Raw genomic sequence first — 24,628 nt, forward strand, 5'->3', positions numbered from 1 at the left:
CTCTAGTCCATTCCATGACCTTACTTTAAAATGGAATTTTTTTAATTACTATTAACACCCTAAGAAACTCAGTTTATTCCGAATTAAGATTTTTTTTTCTGGCACTCCACAGAAGCATATAAAACATAAAGGTGCTGTATTAACAATTTTGTAAACATGAGTGTCAACCAGTTTTACCATTTTAAATCACATTCAACTGCAGTGAGTTTAATTCTCTGGATACTTGTGTTTCAAACTATCTGTTCAGTGTTTTAAGGGTCATTTAATCTGCCTCTTTGCAAGGGGAGGATCCGATCTCCCTTAAGGGGATAATATCATTAAAGAAGTTTCCGAGAAGGACTGGGCTTGTTTTGCCCATCTCGGTCTCTGAACTGAAGAAAACTGTATAATATCGATGATCTCTGTATCCTCAATTCTTCTGTAATTGATTCCCCCTCAGATTGGATTCTTGACATAATGCAATATATTTGTTTATGTTTTGACCTTTACATTTAGAATGAATCTTTTCATAATTTGTCAACCCCTCCCCCTCCCCCACATTCTTATTGTATTCACAATACAATAGGAAAGAAAATTCATTCATTTATTACATCATCAACCTCACACAATACAATAGGAAAGAAAATTCAATAATCATTTCATTACATCACAAAAAAATCATTCATATTTTTTCAAATTTTCCATTCACACATTTAGAAGGAAAAGAAAGTCTTTTTGTCACCTCTCCTGTGTTTTATGCACAATTTTTTTTTCTATTTCTGCCTGAAATCTCATATAGTCTAAGCCTTCTTCTATGACCTCCTTTCATGATTCTCAGTCTCCTTGCTGATATTTGCCTTGCTACTTTCAAATGTATTTATTATGTACTGCTATCTGATTAGTTGTTCTTCACACATTTTCTTCACATGTCCAGACCATCTCGGTCTATTTTCTAGCTGTTATGCACCACACCTTTCCCCAGTTTTATTTGTAATACAATCATTCCTGCCATGAATCTTTGAATTCTGTCATCCACCTCTTCATTATCTCAAAAAAAGTTCAGGCATAATTACTGAATACATATTGAAGGGTAAAAAAAAAAAAAATATATGCCTTTAAATTTTTTATTAATACCATACAAGAGTAGGAACAACAGAGAAATTAGTTAACATCTTCAACTCTACACTATAGGAAAACGTTCTTTGAGTTAAAATGTTATACAGTACTGTATATCATCTCAGGAATTAAATTATCCTTTTTTCTGCACAGAAAGTAAAGAAAATCAATACTGTATTCAGTGAAAACACAAAGGAAATATTGTTTTACATAAGAGGTATTGAAGGAAGGAACAGTCATTTAATGTTTCTCGGTATCTAACAATAAAAAAGAAGTGTTACGTTTTTCCATTAGTGCTGGTGATCTGTTAGCAATGGTATTGCCTTCCAGTAAAAGGTACTGGACCTCCAGACGACAGCTGTATTTTTACTGAGACACCTAAGAATTTAAGTGTTTGTCTCACTACTTCTCTGATTAATCTTGTGCTGGCAGCTATGGGTAGACTTTACTGATACTGTATAAGATCCAAGATACACCAGCAGTGGACTACTGTATTTACAAAATAGGAAGAGAGATGCCTTATGAAATGCAGTATGTGATAACTACATACTTCTAGGGCAAAATACAAATGCATTCAAATGCATTATAACACAATTTGTAACACAACTGTAACAACCAACAAGAACATTAGAAAACAGTTCATTTTGCTTGAATTTTTGTTACATTTAAATTGCTGTACATTAATAGTACCAAATACTGTTTAATTCTTTTAAAACGACCCTTCTACATTAACCAGTAAACTTTGGAAACTACACTGCAAGAGAATGAGCCATTTAAAAAGGCTTAGCAGTAAAGGTTGATTCTTCACAATTTATGTCTTAAATATGTAAATAAATTAGTTTTCATCCTGTTACAACAACAGCAGTAATGTCGAGCATTACTGGTCATGGTGTGTGCAACTTACAGTGTCTAATGCATCTCACCTCCTCACATCACCTCCACCTCTCCTCAGCAACACCAAAGCCCTCTGTAACCTTCTGTCTCCAAAAACTAAGGTCCTGGGGGCTTTCTTCCCAACCATTTACATTACAGTGGTTCACACGTCACAGAGTCAGAGTAGCACGAAAAGAGCCATCCAAACTTTTCTTTAAACTTTTGTATTTGTCCATACAATATTTCCAAGAGAAACAGGGCTGAAAAACAGAAATAAGATAATACATCTCTGAGCATAAGAAGAATGCTGTCATAAGTGATTTCACCTATCTATCTGTTTAATACTCATCAGCAGTTAAAGACAAAAATCCAGTTATGGAATTTCATTAAAGTTCCCAAGATACAAGTACAAATTAAAAGACAGGAGACTTTCTAAAATGGCAGACCACTGTAAAATTGTATGACTCCACTCATATCACTACCAACTTCCTCAATAAGTAGATAGGCAAAGAGCAAGCTTTGCAAAGTTTCCACTGGAAACAAAGTCTAGCCTTAATTTATTTACATAATTCTCAATCAATCTATAAGTACATATAGGTAAAATTGGAAACACAGCCAGACTAGAAAAACATCACATTATTTTCCTAAACTGACAGTTATGGAATTCACTCTTGGTTCTTGGTGGGAAACTTTATGGCATCACAAAAGTCATAACAAAGGAAGTTGGGGAGTCCAGACCCCATTCAGCTTTAGAATATCTTCTTGAAGACTGTTTCACTCTTCATTGTCTTGTACTAGATGAAAACAAGTTTGATGTCTTCCATTTACAGGACATCATTGATAGTGAATAAAACTGTTAAATGAGTGTCAGCCCCTGTGCTATTGCTTTCAAGAGGTGTAATAATTACTCATCACAAAAATTAAAAGCCCAAAAAATGAGGGAAGAAAAAGAATCATCAGCTATGCATACAAATTTCCTGTTTGTACGATGTCTGGCTGTTAAATAAAATTCCTCAGATATAAAGAAGTCCCTTCTCTAAGAAATTCATGATACTTTTGATGGCTTTCAGGATCCTTTTATGAAAGATATGCTCTCAAATTTTTAGTAGTTCAATGGAATCCATTTCTGTAAGACGAGATTTTTCTTAGGAAGACTAAACAGTAACTTGAATGTCCCCTCTACAGTTTGCCATAAATGAAATCTCACCAGAAGTGATGCTGAATAATATAGATACTGAGAACATACTCATTATAGTCTTGGTATGATTGATGTGGACATAGTATCTGACAGACTGAATTTTCACTTTCTCAAGTAGGCTGAAATACCCACTGCAATATTAAAAATCATTATGAGAGTAAAAGTGAGATTAAATAATACTATCTCAAAGCTCACTTATTGTTTGTTCCATTAAATTGCAAGACCTCTTGTCTAATGAATCAAAGCCAAATGGGAGAAATTCTTAGCTCTGAAAACTTGGTTTTTTCTGAAAAACTTCTCTCTGTAATGAAGAAACTACCAAAATTAAGTACTGTACCTTACTGTACAAATAATGGAAGTACTATAGATGAAAAGCCATTAGGTAAGACCTCTTAACGCAAATACAAAAAGCTTACTTTAAAACCTCTGAAGCAGATGAAACAATTACAGAACCAATCATAGTGGCTCATGAGGTAACAAGCCTAAGAAAAGGTAATAACAGTAAGGATGAGAGGGAAGAAGCTGCCCCTCATATGAGTACCGTCTTTGATGTTGGCACTCAACAACTAGAAAAGTGCTACAGAATCCTTTCAACATCACTGTCATAAAAATTTCCACAAACAACAAATGAGGCTCACTACACAAACTACTGTACATAGTATAAACGCTGAAATATGCTGCATCCCGACCCATGACAGTATGAAATGAAATGAAGATGCTAATAAAATGGCCGAAGTGGCAATTTCTGTGACCAGATTAAAAACAACCATTGTTATCCGTGACTATTTAACATATGTACAGCCCCATTGTTTAAAAAAATGTCATATTTTAAGGAAAACTCCATCTCATAACAATGAATTTAAAAAAGATCAAACCCATCATTAAATTATGGCCTTCTTCAAAACAAGGCATGCCATTTTGAAGTAATTCTTTCACACCTTCAAATTGGTCACATGTTTGTTGTTGATATTCAATGAATAACCCACACGATACAATTCCTGTATGCAGAGAATGCAGGTGAACGTTAACAATTAAACACATTTTATGAATGTCCAAACTTCAAGCAACAGCAAATGCCAAGTTTTGGAAACAATTTAGTTTTGGCAATGTTGTCAGACTCATTTTCTTCCTTATACTTGTGGTTCAGCAGATTTGTATGTTTCACATGTACTCATTGCAAAAACTGTTCTATACCCAGTACTGTAAAAGTATTTAAGAAGAATAATGATTCCCATCAGAAATCATCCCCCAACTTTTTCTAATGAAAAATATTTAATTTTGTAAAAGGCAGTAAAGAGCAGCGTATACAAAATTGCTACTGGGAGTCTCTCTAACATAGCCATAACATAATGAAATAAAAAATTAATGCATGGAAAACTACAGTATCAGTTTAAAAAAAATTGCATTGATGGTCATTCTCTTACAAAACTAGCTTTTCAACTCACTTATATGAAAATGATTTACTGAAAATACTAAAAATTATCAAAGCACACAAATATGAGCGACATGTCTTTCATACCAGAAGAAATGACAACTTGGAGAAAAAAAAATAAAAAAAGAGCCACTTGAAACCCTGAAAAGACAGCCAATACTGTAACATCCCTCTGTCGTTATCTTGAAAAGAAAAACATGAAGAAATGAAGAATTTGACTGTAAACACCATTTACAAAATACTATACAGTACATTAATTGGTCTTACACAGAACTAAAATATAGATTTCTGGTCAAATTTCGATGAATTGCTTTTGTAAGCTGAGGCTCAAGAAACCCCATAATTGATATCTGAAGGCAATTACAAATTAACATCTTTAACCCTGGGCTCTGAAAACATGTCCCAAGTATCATGCTTCTTGATACTGAATTAGAATGTTATTGGTCATTAAAAATTTAGTAAGTTTCATATGAAAACATTGTATACAACATTGCATTCATGAAAAATAAAATGACACAATTTCATGAAATAAACGTATTACAACAAATGCAATTGTCCTTTCTTGTTGCACTGTTTGTAGAGAGAATGTTACAATTTTCATTTAAAGTTGGCGTACATAGATAACAGACTTCACTAGAGATTCTATATAAAACAAACATTTTCTGGTTTCTTCATTAAGCTTATGGTTTAGTAAATTTAAAGTTTTCAAATGAACCACGTGTTGTAATCAGTACCCCTACAATTGAACAACTTGTTCCTAGGGAGAAAAAGGTAATTTTGATCACCAAACCAATCCTCTATCTCCTTAAATATCACAAATCAGTTATTTTATTAAAACTGTAGGTTACTGAGAACTAATCCGTAATTATGGGGGATGAGGAATTTCTCCGATCAAGCAATAGATAGTACTCTACAAAAGGTGATTGTATCTAGTGTTTTTAAAACTTCCGTGAGTAAACTGGCAAGAAAGTGGTCATTGCACAAATCTGTTGGTCACTATTAAGCAGGAAAAAAATACGCTTGTTAATGAAGAAAGGGCTTGCTGGAATTGTAAGATTATCATAAAATAAAAATGAAGGGTTCCCATTTAGTTTTTCATGATTACAGAACATATGTAGTGAAAATATTGGACTTTGAAATCATTGAGGAAAGAGGTCACTTTTTTACATAGAAAGACGGCAAGCAGTATCATATCCCTGTGGCTACCTACTGAAATGATGTCAAGGGTTATTCATTCATTATGTGTACACATACAAGAACCAGGCTGAATGGTCATAACAATCATTTTTATCAACAGCATACATAATGTCTTAATTCATCTTATTACAGGTTTACCTGTACTATCTATTTTCTCCTACTGCAGTAAATCTGTTTGGATGTAAAATCATCACTCTTTCCATCTTCCTTTTCTCTCTCGTGACCCTCTGATATACACTTCATTACTAGAATTAACATCATTGCCTCCATATGTAGCCTCTTCACAACTCTTCTATTTTTACAAAACAAGTTTCATCAGTCAAAGCTGTTGATGGGAGCATTTCATTAATGACGTTTTCAATTTTCTGAGCTTCTGTTATGGTATTTTTAATAACATCACCCAAGCTACTTTCCATAAAAGAACTGGGAACATTCAGGTCCTTTGCTTCATGGCACGCACTATGATCAAGTAATGCAATCGGATCGGTGAACTTTTCTTGGCATAAATTACAACTCAGGAATTCAGTTTCACCAGTCATTTCACTGTGGACATTACTCCGAACTTGCCTGGTATTTCTGTGTGTATGAGTTTTGTAATGCCAGCCAAGGGAGCTTTTCTTCGTGAACCGCCTCCCACAGTCTTCACAGGCAAAATTCTTTTCCCCGGTATGTGTCATTACATGATACCTCTTTTCACTTTTGGTGGTAAATCTTTTGCCACATTCTTCACAGACAAAATCCTTTTCACCTGTGTGAAGTTTAGCATGCACACGCAGGTGGCTCTTCTGGGAAAACCTTTGACCGCAGTCCCCACAAGCAAATTTCCGATCACCCGTGTGAATTGTGGTATGAATGATGAGGTGCTGATTCTCTTTAAATGTCTTGCCACAGTATTCACACACATAGCGCCTACCCTGAAAATGTATGTATCGTAAATGCCTCCTTATAACCAATTGTTTTACAAATGTCTTATTGCAGAGAGTACACATGAAAATCACTCCTTCAGAATGGGATTGGGTCTCGATATATTTATCAACATCTACTTTCACATAGCTCCTTTTTCCTTTCCCATGGAGTCTCCTGTGGCCGTAAAGACCAATATGATGATGAAAAACTTGTCCGCAGTCTTCACAAACATAATGTCCATTATGCTCATGTTTATTATTTGCATGTGTTTTGATATGAGAAGTGAGATTACTTTTGTGTGTAAATTTCCTACCACATATTTCACATCCATAATTCTTTTCACCAGTATGGAGTCTGTAATGAACTGTTAAAGTTGATTTATGAGCAAACTTCTTCCCACAAACTTCACATGCATAATCTTTTTCTCCTGTATGGACTTTAAAATGAATGACCAAGTTATCTTTCCTAGTAAAATGCTTACCACACGTGTCACATATGAATTTCTCCACATCACGTGACTTGGGTTGAGTGACGGTAATTTTACTCATAGGCTTCCTCCCACACTCCTCACATGCTGAGTCCATAGAGTCTAAAACATCAACAGATTCCATATGATCTTCACTCGACAGTTTTTGGCACACAGAGCATGAAATGCTGTCCCTCTTTGTCTGAAGAGCTGCTTTTTCTTCAAAGTCTGTATCACTCATCTTACAACTGCATTTGAGTTCCACTACACCAAGATTTAACCTGAGGAAGGATAAATACTATCATTTCACTGTTTCTCGGATACTTTACATTAGCTTTATCACATTACAGCATCCTGAAAGTAATCATCATAAGGCATAACAAATGAACTATACTTCATGATAGGAAATGAACCATATTGGTGTACAGTACAATATACCACCAGGCCACTTAGGAAACTAATACAGTACAGTATTTCTTATACCTTATAATAAGTACTATATAAAGACCCCTATTCATGATTCAGATTTTGTCTATGCTAAAATAACTGATATATTGGATAATGAAAATGTACTACATATTCCCCCCAAAAAATACAAAGGTATTTCATAATAGGGTCCAGTTATTAGCTAAATGGACACACCTAAAGACTATGTACTGTAAATGGCAGACCACTTATTTACTATGTAACACTGAGAGAGAGAGCCAGATTATGGTTGTAATCCATACAGAGGAAAATGCAGAGAAACAGATGTCAGTACATGTCATTTCTGCTCATTGCATCATCTTTGATGATGCAGTGAGCATCACTTAATTTTCGAAATGGCACGGATGGAAATATTAGCCTAGCTCATCCTCCTCTTCCACTTTAACTTGGTATGAATTTTCAAAAATCAAATTCTCATCATCACTGTACTGGGCTTCAGTCTTAATATAATCAGTACTATCTGTCAAATTATTAAAAGTTAATCCTTTATCATTCGGAATCAAGTCTCCTGATATAATTTCTGATTTTACAATTCTCAAAGTACAGGGCTTAAGTTCTTGTTTTGAGTGATGTTTGTGATGCTCAGCTAGCAATCTTTTTTCGGTAAATGTCTCACAAATATCACATTTCACGAGGTCATTTTCTAAAACCTTATTACAGCCTCCCTCACTTCTCGAGCATTTCCGTTCAACTTTGTGACTTTTCTTGTGTCTAGCAAACGAGTACTTATCAACATACTGTTTTCCACATATCTCACACAAGCATATATCTCCATCATCTCCTGTATGCTTTAACATGTGTCTCCTCAACTCAGCTTTTAGACCAAATGATTCACCACATTCTCCACAGAGAAATTTTTTCTCACCTGTGTGATTTCTCATATGAGCCCGAAGGTGACTGTTCTGAGAATACCTTTTCCCACAAACAGTACAGAGGTGTTGCCTGTCACCAGTATGAATAGTGGTATGAATTCTGAGATACTTTTTTTCCTGGAACTCTTTGCCACAATACTCACATTTATACACATTTTCTCTGGTATGAAACCGTATGTGATTTCTCATACAACTTCTCTGAAGATATTGCTTGCCACAAATCAGACATAATGTACCCTTTTCTTCCAGAGGGCACAGGCATTACACACTTAGCAAATGTTTCTTTCCAATCAACCTTCTTTCTACAGTTGCTTAATCTGTCTTCAACACTGCATGCATTACGACGTTTGTGTCTGACAAGATATCTCTTAGTTATGAATACCTTTTGGCATATCTCACAAGGAAATTTTTGTCCAGTACTTGCAGTATGGAGACTCAAATGATCTCTTAGGCCACTTTTATAAGTGAATTTCTTTTTGCAAATGTGACATTCATAATTTTTCTCCCCTGTGTGGACTCGTAAGTGACATTTCAGTGTGTTTTTATGGCGAAACTTCTTTCCACATACGTTACAAGCATAGTCTTTTTCCCCAGTATGAATCCTAAAATGTACAACAAGGTTGTATTTTTCACTGAATTTCTTACCGCATGTATCACATGCAAAACGTTTATCATTGTCTAATGATTCAGTCTGAGCTAAGCTTGCTGTACTTGATGACTTATCCTTACTTTGAACCACATCAAATTTCCTTGGGAATTTCTCATCACCTTGAACAAGGCTCACTTCATGCAGAAATTTCTCTTTTGTGTGAACAATGCTCACTTTGCTCGGAGGTTTCCTTCCACATTCCTGGCATAAACTAGCAATGTTCAGCGTCTCTGGGGAGTCTGAAAGATCTGCAGATATTCTTTCACATGAGCCACAAGACAAAGAATCCATCACTAACTGGGGAGACTTTTCCTTAATCTTCTACTTCCGACCTACAATCTGCTTAAATGGACATCTAGAAGTAGATCATGTTGTGGAACGTGTCCTCAGCATTGGAAAGTGGTCCATCTTTAATTTATGCTTTCGTTTTTACCTGAGGAAGGACAAACAACTACAGTATAACTAAACATATTAGCTATGATACACTTATCAAGTAGCCTGTACTGTATTACTAAAAATCTCACACACACAAACATTTGACTAATTTATTCCCACTTTCCAAAGACTATTTAGACAGCTAGCTCCTTTATTTTACCCTCACGACTGCTCACAAGTCCCTCAAGTGACTACTAAGTTAAGATTGGATGTAAGTCCAGATTGCTCTGAAAAAATTCTCATGGTTCCATTCAAGGATGAAAATAAAATCGTAAAAGCAACTTTAAAGAGGTTTCAGCCAAATGAGATAAACTAACTTCGTTGCCACTTCCTGAACAGTCTTTAATCCTTGTGAAGCCCAGTCCAGTATTAATGGACTTATCTATTTTGTTAAGACACTGGTAATAAAATTTGTCATTTAAAGACAAACACTGAGTGGCTTATCTCAGGTGCATTTGTTCTGATTAGGTCTGCACAAAGGAATTGTAAAAATTTATGTCTCCCACATTTACTGTATTGCAGGTTAAGTACTGAACCTAGTTCTAGAAGAGGTTTTTATCATATGAAAGTCTAATGTCAGTGAGTTTTCAAACTTCTTACCACCATGTGATAACAATGAAGACCTCAGTAAATCAATATGTACATTACTTCAGTACCATAGCTGCACACACTGCGTGGCTAAAAATTTTGTGCTAAATGAAATACAATAAAATATGACTGCAATGTTATGAAGATACCTGAAATTAATGCTGCCCTTTGTCTCAAGATATTGAATTGGACTCTGTCACAAATGTCAGTCTTTTCCATCCCATGAAAAATTTAAAAATCTGTGTGACTCTTCAATTGTTGTGATGATTCATGCACATAGGCATATCATGATTAAGATACTGATTATACACATGGTGACATTGTTTAATCACTGCCATTCAAGCTAAGAGAACTTTTTTGAAAGTTACCATGAAGCAAACAGTTTTCAGATTTCCCAAAGAATTAAAATACCTGTACTCTGAAAAACAAATTAACAGAAATAACTCATTCTCATTTCTAGTTAGCAAAGCTGAAATCTTCCTTCTCTCAATCTGCCACTGTATGTCTATTTTACCTCTCTTTTGAGATGACTGAGGACCATTAGCCTAATCTAGGGATATAACGAGATACTGCACAGTGGTTTTTGGAGCTAGGCAGTGTTCTAGTGATATTCTGCCTACTTTTGTGTTATAGGGACACAAAAAAAATTCCTGTCTGTTGAAGAGTCAAGGCACTCTCTCTTTAACTAAGATCATTTTATAATTTTTTTATTTTAAGACATACTTTCCCATATGATTGGAATTAATGCTAAACAGTCTGTTCCACAAACAAAAAGACTGTATAAATAGCTGAACTGAGCAATTAATAATTATATATCCATGCCTCCAACGCTCTAAGGTTGCCAAAAGCTGATCTTTTTTAAGTACTGTATCTAGAACACATGTACAATACATACATCCTGACAGCCAAAATGTTTACAAGAAATAGTAAAGTACTTGTGGTATACTTTTACATTTAACTAGTAATCTCCAAAACAATCTTGACAATGGATACCAATACAAACTTGTTAGAAGTGACTTAAACTCTTTACTTGATTTAGTTAAACAGTTCAACAAAAGAATCATACAGTACATGTACAGTACTTAATAACATAAGTGTTAAAGGTGCTACAGAATATGTACAGTACTTTACATCATTCACAGTTGCTGATAAAGATGGTCGAATTACTTTACCTCTTTTGTTTTCAGTCATTATTAGAGACTGGCCATCATGAAAGCATAGTTGGCCTTAGACAAAACAGTGTACTGAGTGGAAAATTACCCACCAATGTTGAATAAAGCAAAATAAAGATGTTGCCCTCTTTGAGACACTTGATTGTTTATTTCTACCAACAACACAAATTTCACTGTTACATAAGCCTTAAGTTACTGCCTTGTTCAGTCTATACTTTCTTGATGAAACTACAAACATCACTGTAATGTATACTGCTTTTCCTTCTCTTCTATTTAACTTTAGCATGCAAAGATAAATACTACCACCTTCTGCATATTGCAGTGTCAATACTGCAACTTCTTTGGTCGGTACTTTATCACTCCATTTTTTTTTAAATCTGAAAAAAAATATTAAATCATTTCATCCTCTTCCTCCTTAATATGATAAGAGGTGTCAAGAAATGAGTCTTCTTTACCTTCATTATAATGGACTTCATTCTTCATGCAGTCTGTACTACCTGTCGAGCCATTAAAAGGTGTCAATTCTTTACCTTCAGCAATCAGTTCATCAGATAAAATTTCAGTTTTTGGCTTTACTATTAATAAAGAACAAGGCTCAAGAGTATCTTGCTTTTGGTGATGTTTGTAATGTTCAGCAAACAATTTTCTTTCGGTGAATATCTCACAAATGTCACATTTCACACGTTCATTTCCAGAAATGTTTTTGCCACCTTTTTTCCTACGTTTCCTTCCTTTTTTGTGGGAGTCCTGATGTTTAATAAAAAAATATTTATCAACCACCTGTTTCCCACAGATCTCGCATAAATATCTGTCTCTATCATCTCCTGTATGCTTTATCATGTGTCTCCGAACCTCAGCTTTAATACCAAATGATTTGCCGCACTCTCCGCAGGCAAATTTTTTCTCACCTGTGTGACTCCTCATGTGAGCACGAAGGTGACTCTTCTGAGAAAACTGTTTCCCACACACACTGCAAAGGTACTTCTTGTCACCAGTATGTATAGTTGTATGAATAGTAAGATGACTTTTTCTCTGGAATTCTTTGCCACAATACTCACATTTATAAACACTTTCTCTTGTATGAACTCTGATGTGATCCCTTAAGTTATATCTATTAACATACTGCTTTCCGCAAATTAGGCACAAGTAACCTTTTTCACCAGATGGCAAAGGCACTCCGTGATTATAATAAGTTTCTTCTCCCTTCTTCACCTTTTTTCTTATTTGCTTATTACCACTGCAGGATCGACGTTTATGTTTCAAAAGATGTGTCTTATGCAAGAATATTTTCTGGCACCCATCACATGGAAATTTTTGTACTGTGCTTGCACAATGGACCTTGACATGATCAGTCAAGGAACTTTTGTAGGCATACCTTTTTTTACAAATACGACATTCATAATTCTTTTCCCCAGTATGAACTACAAAATGCATGATGAGTTGTCCCTTAACTTTAAACTTTTTACCACATGTATCACATGCGAAACGTTTATTTTGATCTGATGAGTCAGTCTTCGCTACATTTACTGTGCATGGGGACTTTCCTTTACCTTGAACTGTGCATACTTTGCTTGGGGATTCCTTTAGAATTTCAGGACTCATAGTACTTGTTAGTTCTGCATTTGTCTGACAAATACTTTCTTTATTTGGAGGTTTCTCTCCGCATTCTTGGCATGAACTAGTAAGGTTTTCAGTCCTGGGAAGGTTAAAAACATTTTTGGATATTTTCCCACACGAGGCACAAGACGATAAATCCATCACTAAGAGGGGAAGCCCTTCTTTATCTCCACCTTTGCTCTTCAATTCACTCAAATGGTTGTCTGCTTGTTGATTTTGTCTTGCCAATGTACCTGGAACATTTCAAAGTTACCCCTTTTTAACTTATGACTTCTCTTTCACCTGAGGAAGGACAAATACCTGTCACTAAGCACATTATCTATAAAATCACTTAATACTTTACAAACTCACAGAATTGTTTCACTAGTTCACTCTACCATTGTCATCAAGTACAATGGATAAAAGTAACACCAAATCTAGACCATGATTACTGATTGGAAAACAGGCCTTAGTGAAACTGACTAGGCATGTTTCTGTCTTTCACAAACACCCTCTTTTCCCATCCTTGACTAACAGGCACATGCCACAAATGAATGTTTCCAGTATCTATTATTATTTACCCCTTTTTCGTACACATTTAACATTGTCTCCTTGTTCTTTTTTTTTTTTTTTTTTGGTGGTTTCTGCTACCCATATTTGTTGAAGATAAAATGTTGGCTTTTGCTGGGATAATGAGACAGCTTCATATACAGTAAGACAGTTATATCTCTGTTCACTGTAGACATTTCAATCCCTTTTCTAAGTTTTACCTTAATCTCTCAAGTGTAACCCTCTCGTAAAAAGCTGGAAGATAGTCACCTTGATTTTTGTGGTACCGTAAATGTCTTCTAGTCTGTAGTAGTACAGCCAACATAGCTTAGCCCAAAGGGTTCACAACTTCCCACTGAACATGTAAAATTCCATACTTCCTTGATCATCTCTACCTTATTACCACACTCAGCAATAAATTAGGGTGGCTGATGACACTTTTTTGCAAGAGTGGAGAAGGATAACTCCTGTAGGAATCTTTATTTTTAAAATTTCCATTCCCTCCCACAAAGGAGCAATGATGACACTAAAAATCAAGCTCACTAACTTGTTTAACTCTCCATATCATATATAAAAGGGGGATCTTTACTGAAAATATAACTTTAAAAAATGCTCTTCAGACATTTACAGTACAGTATATCCTAAAATTTTAAAAATTTCTAGATTATTATCATATGTAATCCTATCTCTCATAGTAACAAGAAAAGAGAATCTTATTAAACTATATTTGGGAATTTAGCATATTAGAACTGTTCTCTTTAAGAATGGTGACTGAAGGGGCCACATACAATTAAATATAGTCAACTTTAAAACAAGATAAAAAATATAAAGGATTTTTTATCTCCAGTTGCCAATACCAAGAGTGCTTTCAAAAATAAATTCTATCAATACAGCACAGAATTTTTGGGATGTTAAGAACTACATTTTTCAACATGTCGAAATTAATTTCCGAATGTAAAGTGGACAATACTGTACAGTACACACAAGTGAGACAGTGACTTCTGAACGAAATAAAGGAACTCTAATCAAATCAAACAAAGGTTTTTTTTTTTTTGGTATATGCAACAGTTTTCCATTACTAGTACTAAACCATTACCTGCAATTTTTGTGTCAAGGGGGACATGCAGCTAATCTCACAAAACTGCAAGTGTGAATAAAACTGCATATTATGGAGGGAAAATACTTCTGCTTAGCCAGGCAAACTCACTCAGTACAAAATATATGCTGAATGGCTTATTAATGGCAAGGGGAGTTGGTGGAAGGAAAGGGATATTAGACATGTGACTTAGAATGTGGTTGAAACACAGTCTAAACTTTAGCACAATGCAAACTAATGTGCCTTATGCTCCGCTGGAGCTCAGGTTTGTCCGTTATGCCTTTTTTGTTTATGCTAATGGCGACCTGCCATGTGGTAAAATTACCGTAGGTCTTACCCCTAGAGATCAAGCGGTCGTGGACAATCTTGATATCGTAGGGTGTAAGGAAACAAACCTATGAGAAATTGTGCAAGCTAAAGACAAGCTCAGTCATCTATGAAAAATGTTAAAGAGTAAATAAGTTGTTCAATTTGGCCAGCATTAAAACTACAAAGATAAGGTCAGGAAAAAAATATTAGTTAGGAGATCAACCACTATAAATTGCATTCAGCAATGAGATAAATTCATAAGATAATAATTTTTTCTAAGGCAGCTACAGTTTTCATGGCCAGGTAGCTACAGTTTTCATGGCCATTCACTAGATTAATAAATGAATCGATCTAGAGAGTCTAGAAGCATTATCTTTCCATTATCTTTATCTTTTGAAGGTCCTATTTGAGTATCTCAACTGGCTTTCTACTCTTCATGTGTAAAAGGTACTTTTGGATTTTATTTTCGTTCGGATGCAGTTCTCTCCTCACGTTCTAAATTTGCCTTCCTAATTAGTCCACCTTCCTCCACCATTGTTTTGTGAGATGTATTTCTGTCTGCCTCTCCTCATTTATAGCAATATTCCTACCAAAGCATCTTCGCTGTTTGACCCGTCTGGAAATGTAAGCTATCATGACAAAGATCTTTAGTGCTGTATTTTTGGGTCTTGCCTTTAAAAGGTGCTTTCTTTACACTTACTGTATTTTAAACTGCAGTGTTATAATGTCCTCTTTTCTATGGGTTTTGTAAGTTTTATTTTCCTCCGTGTATCTTTGCATAGGTTAGCCAAGGGTAGGCTGGGATTTTTAGGGTTGCTGGCACTGGCTAAAATATGCTGTTTGCACTTCCCAAATATCCATAACCCCTTGGATCTATCAGTCCCAATAATTGAGGGATTACTGTGTTTCAGTGCCGTAACAATTCTAATAACACCAGTACTAACTTTATTGCTGAGTTTATTATAAGAAACATGTCAATAATATGAGTAAACTATCCATTCTTGTAGAAAATAAGGTAATTAATTTAAAGGATTGTGATAGCATACCTTTTGCCTCCCTTTAGGGTAATCTTCTTTCTACACACTGGCTCCAACTTTTGTCAACTGCAAATTCTGGAAAGAAAGTGAAATTGTCTTAGCTAAAGCTCAAAGAGTCTGCCTGTGGAACTATGTGTTTGATAATATGTACAAACAATCTCAGTAAATCTACACCAAAATTGTAAATCTATTTTACCAGAAAATATAATGATAAACATTGACAAAAATAGTGGAGTATACAGTAGTGTATATAAAGTATTTCATGTTTACAACTAGGACAGATATATCAGTACTTAATTGAAAAAAAAAAGTTTAGTTATATATTATATATCTTAAAAGTGTAGTGCAACCATTCAAAAACAAATACCAGGCAAATTCAGCAAGATTGCATATATCTAACTTATGTACTGTAAACCACTGTTTGAAAACAATCAGATTTAAGGGACATCTGATGTAAGGAATCTTTTTTTTCTTTTTGATTTAATGGATTTTTCCTTGAAACTGAGCCAAGCCAGAATGGGAAATATCAACTCAAACATGTGGAAGAACTTGTTAGCAAATTTCCTTTAAAGATGTGAGTGATGTTTCTTGTTTAATGGAATATCCCTCTTTGGGTAGGGAAAGGCATTCCACCACCACCAGAGCTACATCATGGTTTCTGAATGAATTAAGCTCAAACTTGTCTTTGCAATTGGAGAATTACACTTTATTACATTTTATCATTTGCCAGTACATTTGAGTAAATTCATGCAATCAGTGTATTTTGAGCTGCAATGGTGGTTAGCATAATTCATGCATTCCTCATTATGTAATAGTATCTGGCATTAGTGATGTACATTGTTCAGTTCATTTTGAACGTTGTTACACTGGCATGAAAACACACAACATAAAGATACCTGTAATGGTTTGTTAAAAAAATACGTTTGTACTATGTTCATTACACCTGCTTCCTCCAAAGTAATGGAAAATTGCCAAGTATGGTAATCATATCATGAAATAATACTAGAACTAAATCACTCTCTGTGAACCTATAACAAGGAATTTAAACATAAGTGAAAGTAAGTTTGTAATCCATATATGCAACATGATATACTGTAATTATTTCAGTTACAGAGACAATCATATTTTTTTACAGGTTAAACAAAAATATTTTTATTACCACATTTATTTACCAGATATTTTTTGTACATGAAAAGGTCATCTTTGTGGAAAAAGATAAATATCATCAGCTGAATACATCAAGTTAAACTTCAGTTTACTATACTGATTATATTTTAGCAGTTTATAAAGAAGAAATCTCTTGAAAATAAAACAAAACTACAGTATACCCCTCATACTCGTGGGTGATGCGTACCACAACCCCCCCCCCCCCACCGAACAGCTAAAATCCACGAATATTTAAAACCCATCTAAAAACACTTAGAACTGCCTATTTTGATAGTTCAAACACAAAAACAACCCTCTAAAAATGCTTATACCCAAGTATTTTAATAGTCTTATCACAAAAAGTGCATTTCGTCATGAAAATGATATGAAAATACAGTAATTAGTGAATATTTCTCAGTGAAAAATACCGCAAACGGGCGAATTTTCAGCGAATAATGTGTATGTGTGTTCCATAGAGAAATCCGCGAATAGGTGAGTTCGCAAATCGTGAGACCGCGAATACGGGGGGTTTACTTTACTTATAGCAAAATAGCAAAAGTAGTCTGGCAAGTTATCAGGTACATGATCCAGCATCATAACATTACAAAGATGACATGTCTAGGGTAACAGCCCCTCTTACCTTATAGCTTGACATTTATTATTACTGTATCAGAATAATTCTGAGCACTACAATAGGCAGTTTTTGGCATACCACTAACTACACATGAAAAAATAAATCCAGTACACCATTTGGTCAACACAGACAAGAAATCAGTGAACATTTATAGGAAAAATAAACCTTTAAGAATGAGCAAGGATCAAAAGCACTGGATGCAAAAGTCTTATAACTACCACAGTAGCCATAATCACCAGTTAAGAGCATACTGTAGTAATAAACATATTTCCTGTAACTCAATTTTACTTTGTTCACAATCAGTATTTTGCCTGTACAGTATTTAAGAATCAACAGTGAGTTGTTAATTGGGTCCTCTTTATGAGTGTTTAACTGGGTGTGTAATTTACTTATATATATGTACTGTATGCACTTTACATATGGCAGGTGATTTAAGATCTGGAAAAGTATATGGCAACAGATATTTTCAGATGATTTCAAAATAACCTCAGACATTTACACAAAGACATAACTAAATTAACTCACAATCCTAATGTACAACATTACACAATCCTCTCCTTACACTACCTACACGACCTGATATACAGTATGTGAGAGAGAGAGAAATTAAACAATTTATACAAAAATTTTGTAGAAAATAATTCAACAAGTTACAAATGTGACAGCTAATACAAACAGTCCCCAGGTTACATCAGGCTTGGGTTACGTCGTTCCAGACTTACGGCGCTTGCCTCACAGCAACGTTAGCCCGGATTTTTGGTGCCGTAAGTGGATTTACGATGCCGTTACCTGGACTTACAGTGCTTATGGCGCCTTTAACGACGCTGTAAGTGCTATTTATTCCCATTATAATTATGATGCTTCAGATTACGGTGATTTTTGGATTACAACGCGCCTCCACGGAAGTAACTCATGCCATAAACTGGGACTGCCTGTACTTCTAGAAACAAACTAAGAATTTACACAAATTAAAGTTACAGTCCCATCAGGGTGAGGAACATGCCTCATTTAGAGGTACAGTATGTACTATAATCCCAACTCCCTTCCCTTCTTCCAAGTACTTTACACTTTACTCTCTGGTATGAGGTCTACTGTACAGCATTCATGAATAAGAACACTGGACTGCTTGTACCGTAGGCCTTTGAATAAAAATCAAAAGCAAAAGGGCTGCTTGTACCATAGGCCTTTGTAATGAAATATGAAAACAGAGATGCTTGTACCATAGACCTTTGTAATGAAAAACAAAAGGGATGCTTGTACCATAGGCCTTTGTAATGAAAAACAAAAGGGATGCCTGTACCATACGCCTTTGCAATGAAAAGTGCAAAACAAAACAACAAAAGTCAGTGAAACAAGATGCTATCACCAACTCACAAGATACATGCTGACACCAAATTCTGTGCAACGAATTCCCAGACCAGTTATACAAGGACGACAATATACAACACATAAAATAAGTATGGAAAGAAGGAAATTAGTAAATCCTATTAATCAAGAGATGCATAAATCACTGAGGGGGAAGAAAGAATGTAAGCACCTGTCCATCTCTAAGAGCAACCCTCACCCACATGGAATCATAAGCACTTGCCAATTTTGTTATTTCTTGGATCAGACTGACTTTTAAAATGCAGTGCCAAAATAATAAGTTCTAATAAGACTATTATACATATTTTCTATAAATGTAATAAACACAACTCATGTGTAGTTAACCAGCAACTAACAAGAGATTTTGTACAGTCAAAACAGGATAAAACCTTTAACAGAAAACTTTTTATTACAGTGGCTTAAACTTCTTTATAAAAAATGTCTCAATACACAACTATACGTATCCTTCCTCTTCTGTCTTCACAATATATACTTCATTTTTCATATCCTCTGGTTCTGTCTCCATATCTTCATTCTTTATGGAGTACTTACTAGTGCCCAGCAGATTATCATGAACCACCTCGTCGCCAACAACACTTTTCATTGAGCAACCCTCTGATATTTGATCGTTGAATGACGCCTCTTCAGCTTTTACGGTACTGCCACTTGTTTCAACAATGGCCTGAGTTTCATAATCTTTGTGTGGCTCAGTGGATGAGTTGTCTTTTGAAGACTTTCCATGACCAAAACCACAATCCTCAACTTCAGTTTTGCACAAATCCATTTCATAGATTCTCTTTAATCTTTCACGCTTTTCCACTAGAATCTTGTGGATATCTTTCTTGTGCTTATAAAACCTGTATTTATCAAGATATGTTTTCCCACAAATTTCACATAAAAACTTGTACCTCTCTTCTCCCGTATGTTGTATCATGTGCCTCCTAAGCTCACCCTTAATGCCAAAGCCTTTACCACATTCTCCACAATAAAATCTTTTCTCGCCAGTATGACTTCTAGTATGACAAACAAGCTCACTCTTACAAGAAAACCTTTTCCCACACTCACCACAAGCAAATTTTCTCTCGCCAGTATGGCTGTATGTGTGAACAAGGAGGCGACTTTTTTCAGAAAATTCCTTGCCACAATATTTACATGCAAAGACATTTTCTCTTAGGTGGAATCTAATATGATTTCTCAGAGCTGGGTCTGCAGTGTATTTTTTGCCACATAGTTGACAGATAACTCCTCTCTCTCCAGAGGGTGCAGGCATTATATATTTCTTGTATTTTTCTCCCAGATATATCCTTTTATTTAAGCTAGTATTTTCAGATGTGTTGAGGTGCTGTCCCGGCCTGCAAGTATTACGAAGAATGTGGTTTCTCCGACCTGCATTGTCGTAAAACCCTTTTCCACATTTTTCACAAATAACATCCTGCTTTCTGTTTTTATCATGGATTTTAACATGCCCAGTAAGGTCACTTTTGTATGTGAATCGTTTCTTGCAAAAGGCACACTCATGATTTTTCTCTCCTGTGTGAATTTTATAATGAGATGTTACTGAGCTCTTGTAACGAAACTTCTTCCCACATACACTACAAGGGTAGTTTTTCTCTCCTGTATGAATCCTATAATGCACATCTAGATTATATTTCTTGGTGAATGTCTTATTGCATATTTTACAAACACAGTCATCATCTACTGATTTCATCTGAATGCCAGTAACACTACTCGGCAGGTTCCTTCCACATTCTTTGCATGAGGAAATGCCTTTCGACAGAAGTGCTCCTGAAACTTCCTCAGATGTTGCTTGACAGGTGGCACAAGAATAGACACTCTCGGGTGATCGGAGTTGCTCTTTACCATCCATATCCTTGACCCTATTTTTTCTTGGGGTGACCGTATCCCATCAAGTATAAGGTCCTCTCTATTAGGGCTTTTTACCTGGGGGAGGACAAACAAATGTCACTTTTGTAAGATATCAGCTACAGTACACTACTTTTCTCATTACAAATCATAGATCACATACAAGTCTCTTGTATTTTCTAGTATCTTTATTTCATAACTTAATACAATACTGTAGTGATCATGCCATCCAAATCTTTCTAATATTGACAAAAAATTGTGGAAAACATAGCAAAATGAAGCACTGCTTGATCATGAAAAATTCTAGCCACCAATGATCTGATGGAAATGAGACTCGATAGAAGCTGATTATTATAGAGTAAATCTCAAAAAAAAAAAAAAAAAAAACACAAACTTAAGGGCAAGGAACAACCATGACAGCTCTTAATTCTCTAATACATCAACTCAACAATTCTCAGCACAGTGCTTCAACATATGTGTCAAACAATAAATCAATGCATTAAACACAAAGCTTTAATTAAGAGTGATACGGAAATTATTATTTTAAATTTATAATGTATTTTCATTTTACAATCCATCTTTTCAAAATAACATAAGAAATGTTACAACATCAAAATTTACAAGAAGTAAGATATCAAATGGCTGTTCCTCATATCTAGTGCATCTGTGCAGTTTCCCAAAAACCATTTCAGTTATTTCTACTGCTTAGAGTTAAAGCACTGCAATAATCATTACAAATCCCTCATAATTCACCAGAAAACAAAATTATAGCCTCCAGTGTAATAACATACAGTATTAAATGAATTCCACCTGCAGTTAATTACTGTACTACTAACCAGATATAACAGAGTAAAGCTACACAGCAGGACTGGTAACTTGAATAGCAATCTGCCACTGGTACAATGTCGTCTACTTTTTCTCAAATACCATGCATATAACCATTTAGTAAAACCACATTAGCTTACTAAGAAGCCAAATATTCACTAATTTCAAAGTCAGATCTATTTTTATTAGTAACTTTAGCCTTGTACAGATAAAATGTGAAAAATATGATCTTTCATACACAGTACAATATTTTTTTCAATTCAAACCCATTAGTACAGTACTTCATGATTTAGCCATTATCATACTTTTAAATCATCCCAAACACTTTGTATCACCTGATCCGTAAGCTGCAAGAAAAAATTTTGGGTTGGGAGGCAAGAAATCATATTAAATGTAATTGGTTTGCAAAAGAAAATTTATATTGCTTTCAAAATGTTATTTATGCTTTCTTACATAACCATTTAATATATTATAACTTAACTCCAACCTCAATTTAGTGGGAAGGATCATTGCTAATCAAGAACAAAGAATAGGCAACCTGAGACTATCAGGAAAGTTCTGTATTTTGAATACAGTACTCTGAGTACCATAAATGTCTTCCACTTCAAACCCATCAGGGGACAGCTAAAGCCATGAACCACATATTGCCATGTGGCATCTTAGAAATGACAGGATAGAGCAGGACTTACCCATCATGTATAATGCAAAAGCAGAATGGGGAGATGGAATGAATCCAAAACACCTGGCCCACTGCTACCAAAGGACAATGGGAGGGGGGGGAGAAGAGTAGTCATCCATTTGGATAACAGCCCCGACCTGATCACAGTGAATCTTATGAATGCATTTATTATATGGCCAGTAGTCAGCTGGCACTACTAAGCATTTTAGAGGATGGGAGCCATCTCTGCAAGTGAAGAGTGATGCAAAGATGCTTTGTTTGTTTTGGTTAATCCCATAGCTATCACATGTCCTCTGAAGTACTTTGTTTTTTGGGGAACACTTCCAAAAGTAGACCATTCTCATACAAATTATACATTTGTCCTGCTACCCAGTAATATAATACTGTTAGTTGTTTATTTATTGAGGGGATGAGAGGAATAGCTCAATATATACACAGTAATTAGAACAATCGCTGCCTCCCCAGCTGCCTTCTTATTCAAAATGTCACATTATTTATGTAAACTCTACAGCCTTATAACCAGACAGATTAAAACTGCAGCTACCATTGTCAACTACAGCCCTTTCACCCATAACCCAGTACCTTACTTTTGCACAAACCACAGACACTGCACAGTACTGTATGTATCACACTACTTCTCAAGGTTACTATGAAGGAATGCTTTAGGCTTTCTAATAACCATACTTCCTCAGAAGCTCAAATGATTTATTACTTCCACATTAATAAATTACTTAGGTACAACACTTTTTACTGCCCTACCAGTCAGAAAGTTATCTAATTAAATCACCTTTCCTTCAAAGCCATGTAAATATTATGCATTACTGTATATGACTATGGTTTGACACTGAACTCTGTATTCCACAGATAAAAGCTACTGCTTTACATCAGCATCACTCCTCCCAAAAGGCACTGTTTGCTGTCCCAACTTCTTTCCTTTATGTGGGCACTAAGAAAGGAGAGACTACCTATCAAAGTGCTATTATTGAAAGGCCTGAACTGCCTGAGTACGTGCTGACCATCGTACATGCAAAAATTATATACTGTACTGAAATAAATACAAACTGTTAAGTGGCTCCACAAAATAAACTGCTGGAACATAAATAGAAAGATTTTCAACACTAATACATTTTAAAATACTTATCTTCAGTGCATCATAAAAAATCTGGATCAGCACATAAATCTGAATCCAGCACAAAATCTGCTCAACTGGTCCTTGACTCACGTCATGTATTTTCCCAAAATTTTACTGAAGCCTGTTACTAACTTTTTGAGATCTTATAAACTAAAAAAAAATAACATAAGTGAAAATATAACTTCTATTCAACTTTGTTGGGAAGGTAAAAGCTTGAAGTGTGAAAATCACAGTGCTGTGAAATCTTTTTACCCAAACACCTTGATTTGCTAAAGAGTAAAATAAAATATTCAGTGATGACAAAACTTCATGACAAACTACAGGTCACTTATCAACTGCAGTACTATTCTAACTTCAACTTATATGTAAATTTGCCTGGGAAGAATAAATGCAAGGTCAGACAGCATTTAAGAAATTTGCCTTCAAATTTGTGGAATTACATTAACACACCTAAAAGTACTTTCGTTCACTCTCCTAAATTTTTGAATCACTTACAACTCAGTGATGGGTCATACAAAATCCAACCCTAGAACCACTTATGACCTTTGACTTGCCATTTTCGTTTATTTCAGTTCATAATTCTGGACTTTTGCTTTCTTTAAGCTTATCACAGTAAAATACCAAAATTCTGATCTAAGACAACCCCCGAATTAGTATCACAGCTTGAATACTAAATTCACAGATGACAAAGAAAAATATTGCCAATCATAGCTCTGGCCCTGGGACAAACACGACTTGCAAAGCAAGTCCTAGCATCTGAAAGGGTTAATGTTCTCTGAAACTCACTTCATATCAGGAGGGTAATTCTGGACTTCAGAAACATTTTTAGTTTTCTCAACGATGAAACAATCAGCTTCAAAGCTAATAATGACAGTTTGAATTTCTTGAACTAGAGGATTAAGATCTTCTACTGTCATTTCTGAATTCAGCCTCTTTGATGTGGCACATGTGAAACTGTTGGTCTTTTCATGGCCCTGGGAAGCTTTCTCGACAAATGTCACAGGTCTCCCCTAGGTCTCCTCAGTATA

At 35.2% G+C, this 24,628-nt stretch overlaps 1 protein-coding gene across 8 annotated transcripts in view; it reads right to left on the bottom strand.

Annotated features, from left to right (window-relative positions):
- Window positions 1-1,089: 1,089 nt before the first annotated feature.
- LOC136840052 (zinc finger protein OZF-like) overlaps window positions 1,090-24,628 on the bottom strand; it is a 52,067-nt gene continuing 28,528 nt past the window's right edge. For 2 of the 8 annotated variants that reach the window (XM_067106371.1, XM_067106372.1), the window contains exons 2-3: window positions 15,966-16,031; window positions 1,090-7,448 (exon numbers count right to left, since the gene is read on the bottom strand). In XM_067106371.1, coding sequence (XP_066962472.1) covers window positions 6,077-7,408 — 1,332 coding nt within the window. In that variant the 5' untranslated portion in view covers window positions 7,409-7,448; window positions 15,966-16,031 and the 3' untranslated portion in view covers window positions 1,090-6,076. Of the gene's footprint in view, window positions 7,449-9,469; window positions 9,608-10,150; window positions 13,220-15,965; window positions 16,032-17,105; window positions 21,043-24,628 lie in introns of those variants that run through there. The other 6 variants (XR_010853518.1, XR_010853517.1, XM_067106368.1 and 3 more) reach the window with 4 other exon arrangements.

The sequence above is a fragment of the Macrobrachium rosenbergii genome, chromosome 7, assembly GCF_040412425.1.
Source record: "Macrobrachium rosenbergii isolate ZJJX-2024 chromosome 7, ASM4041242v1, whole genome shotgun sequence".
Taxonomy (NCBI): domain Eukaryota; kingdom Metazoa; phylum Arthropoda; class Malacostraca; order Decapoda; family Palaemonidae; genus Macrobrachium; species Macrobrachium rosenbergii.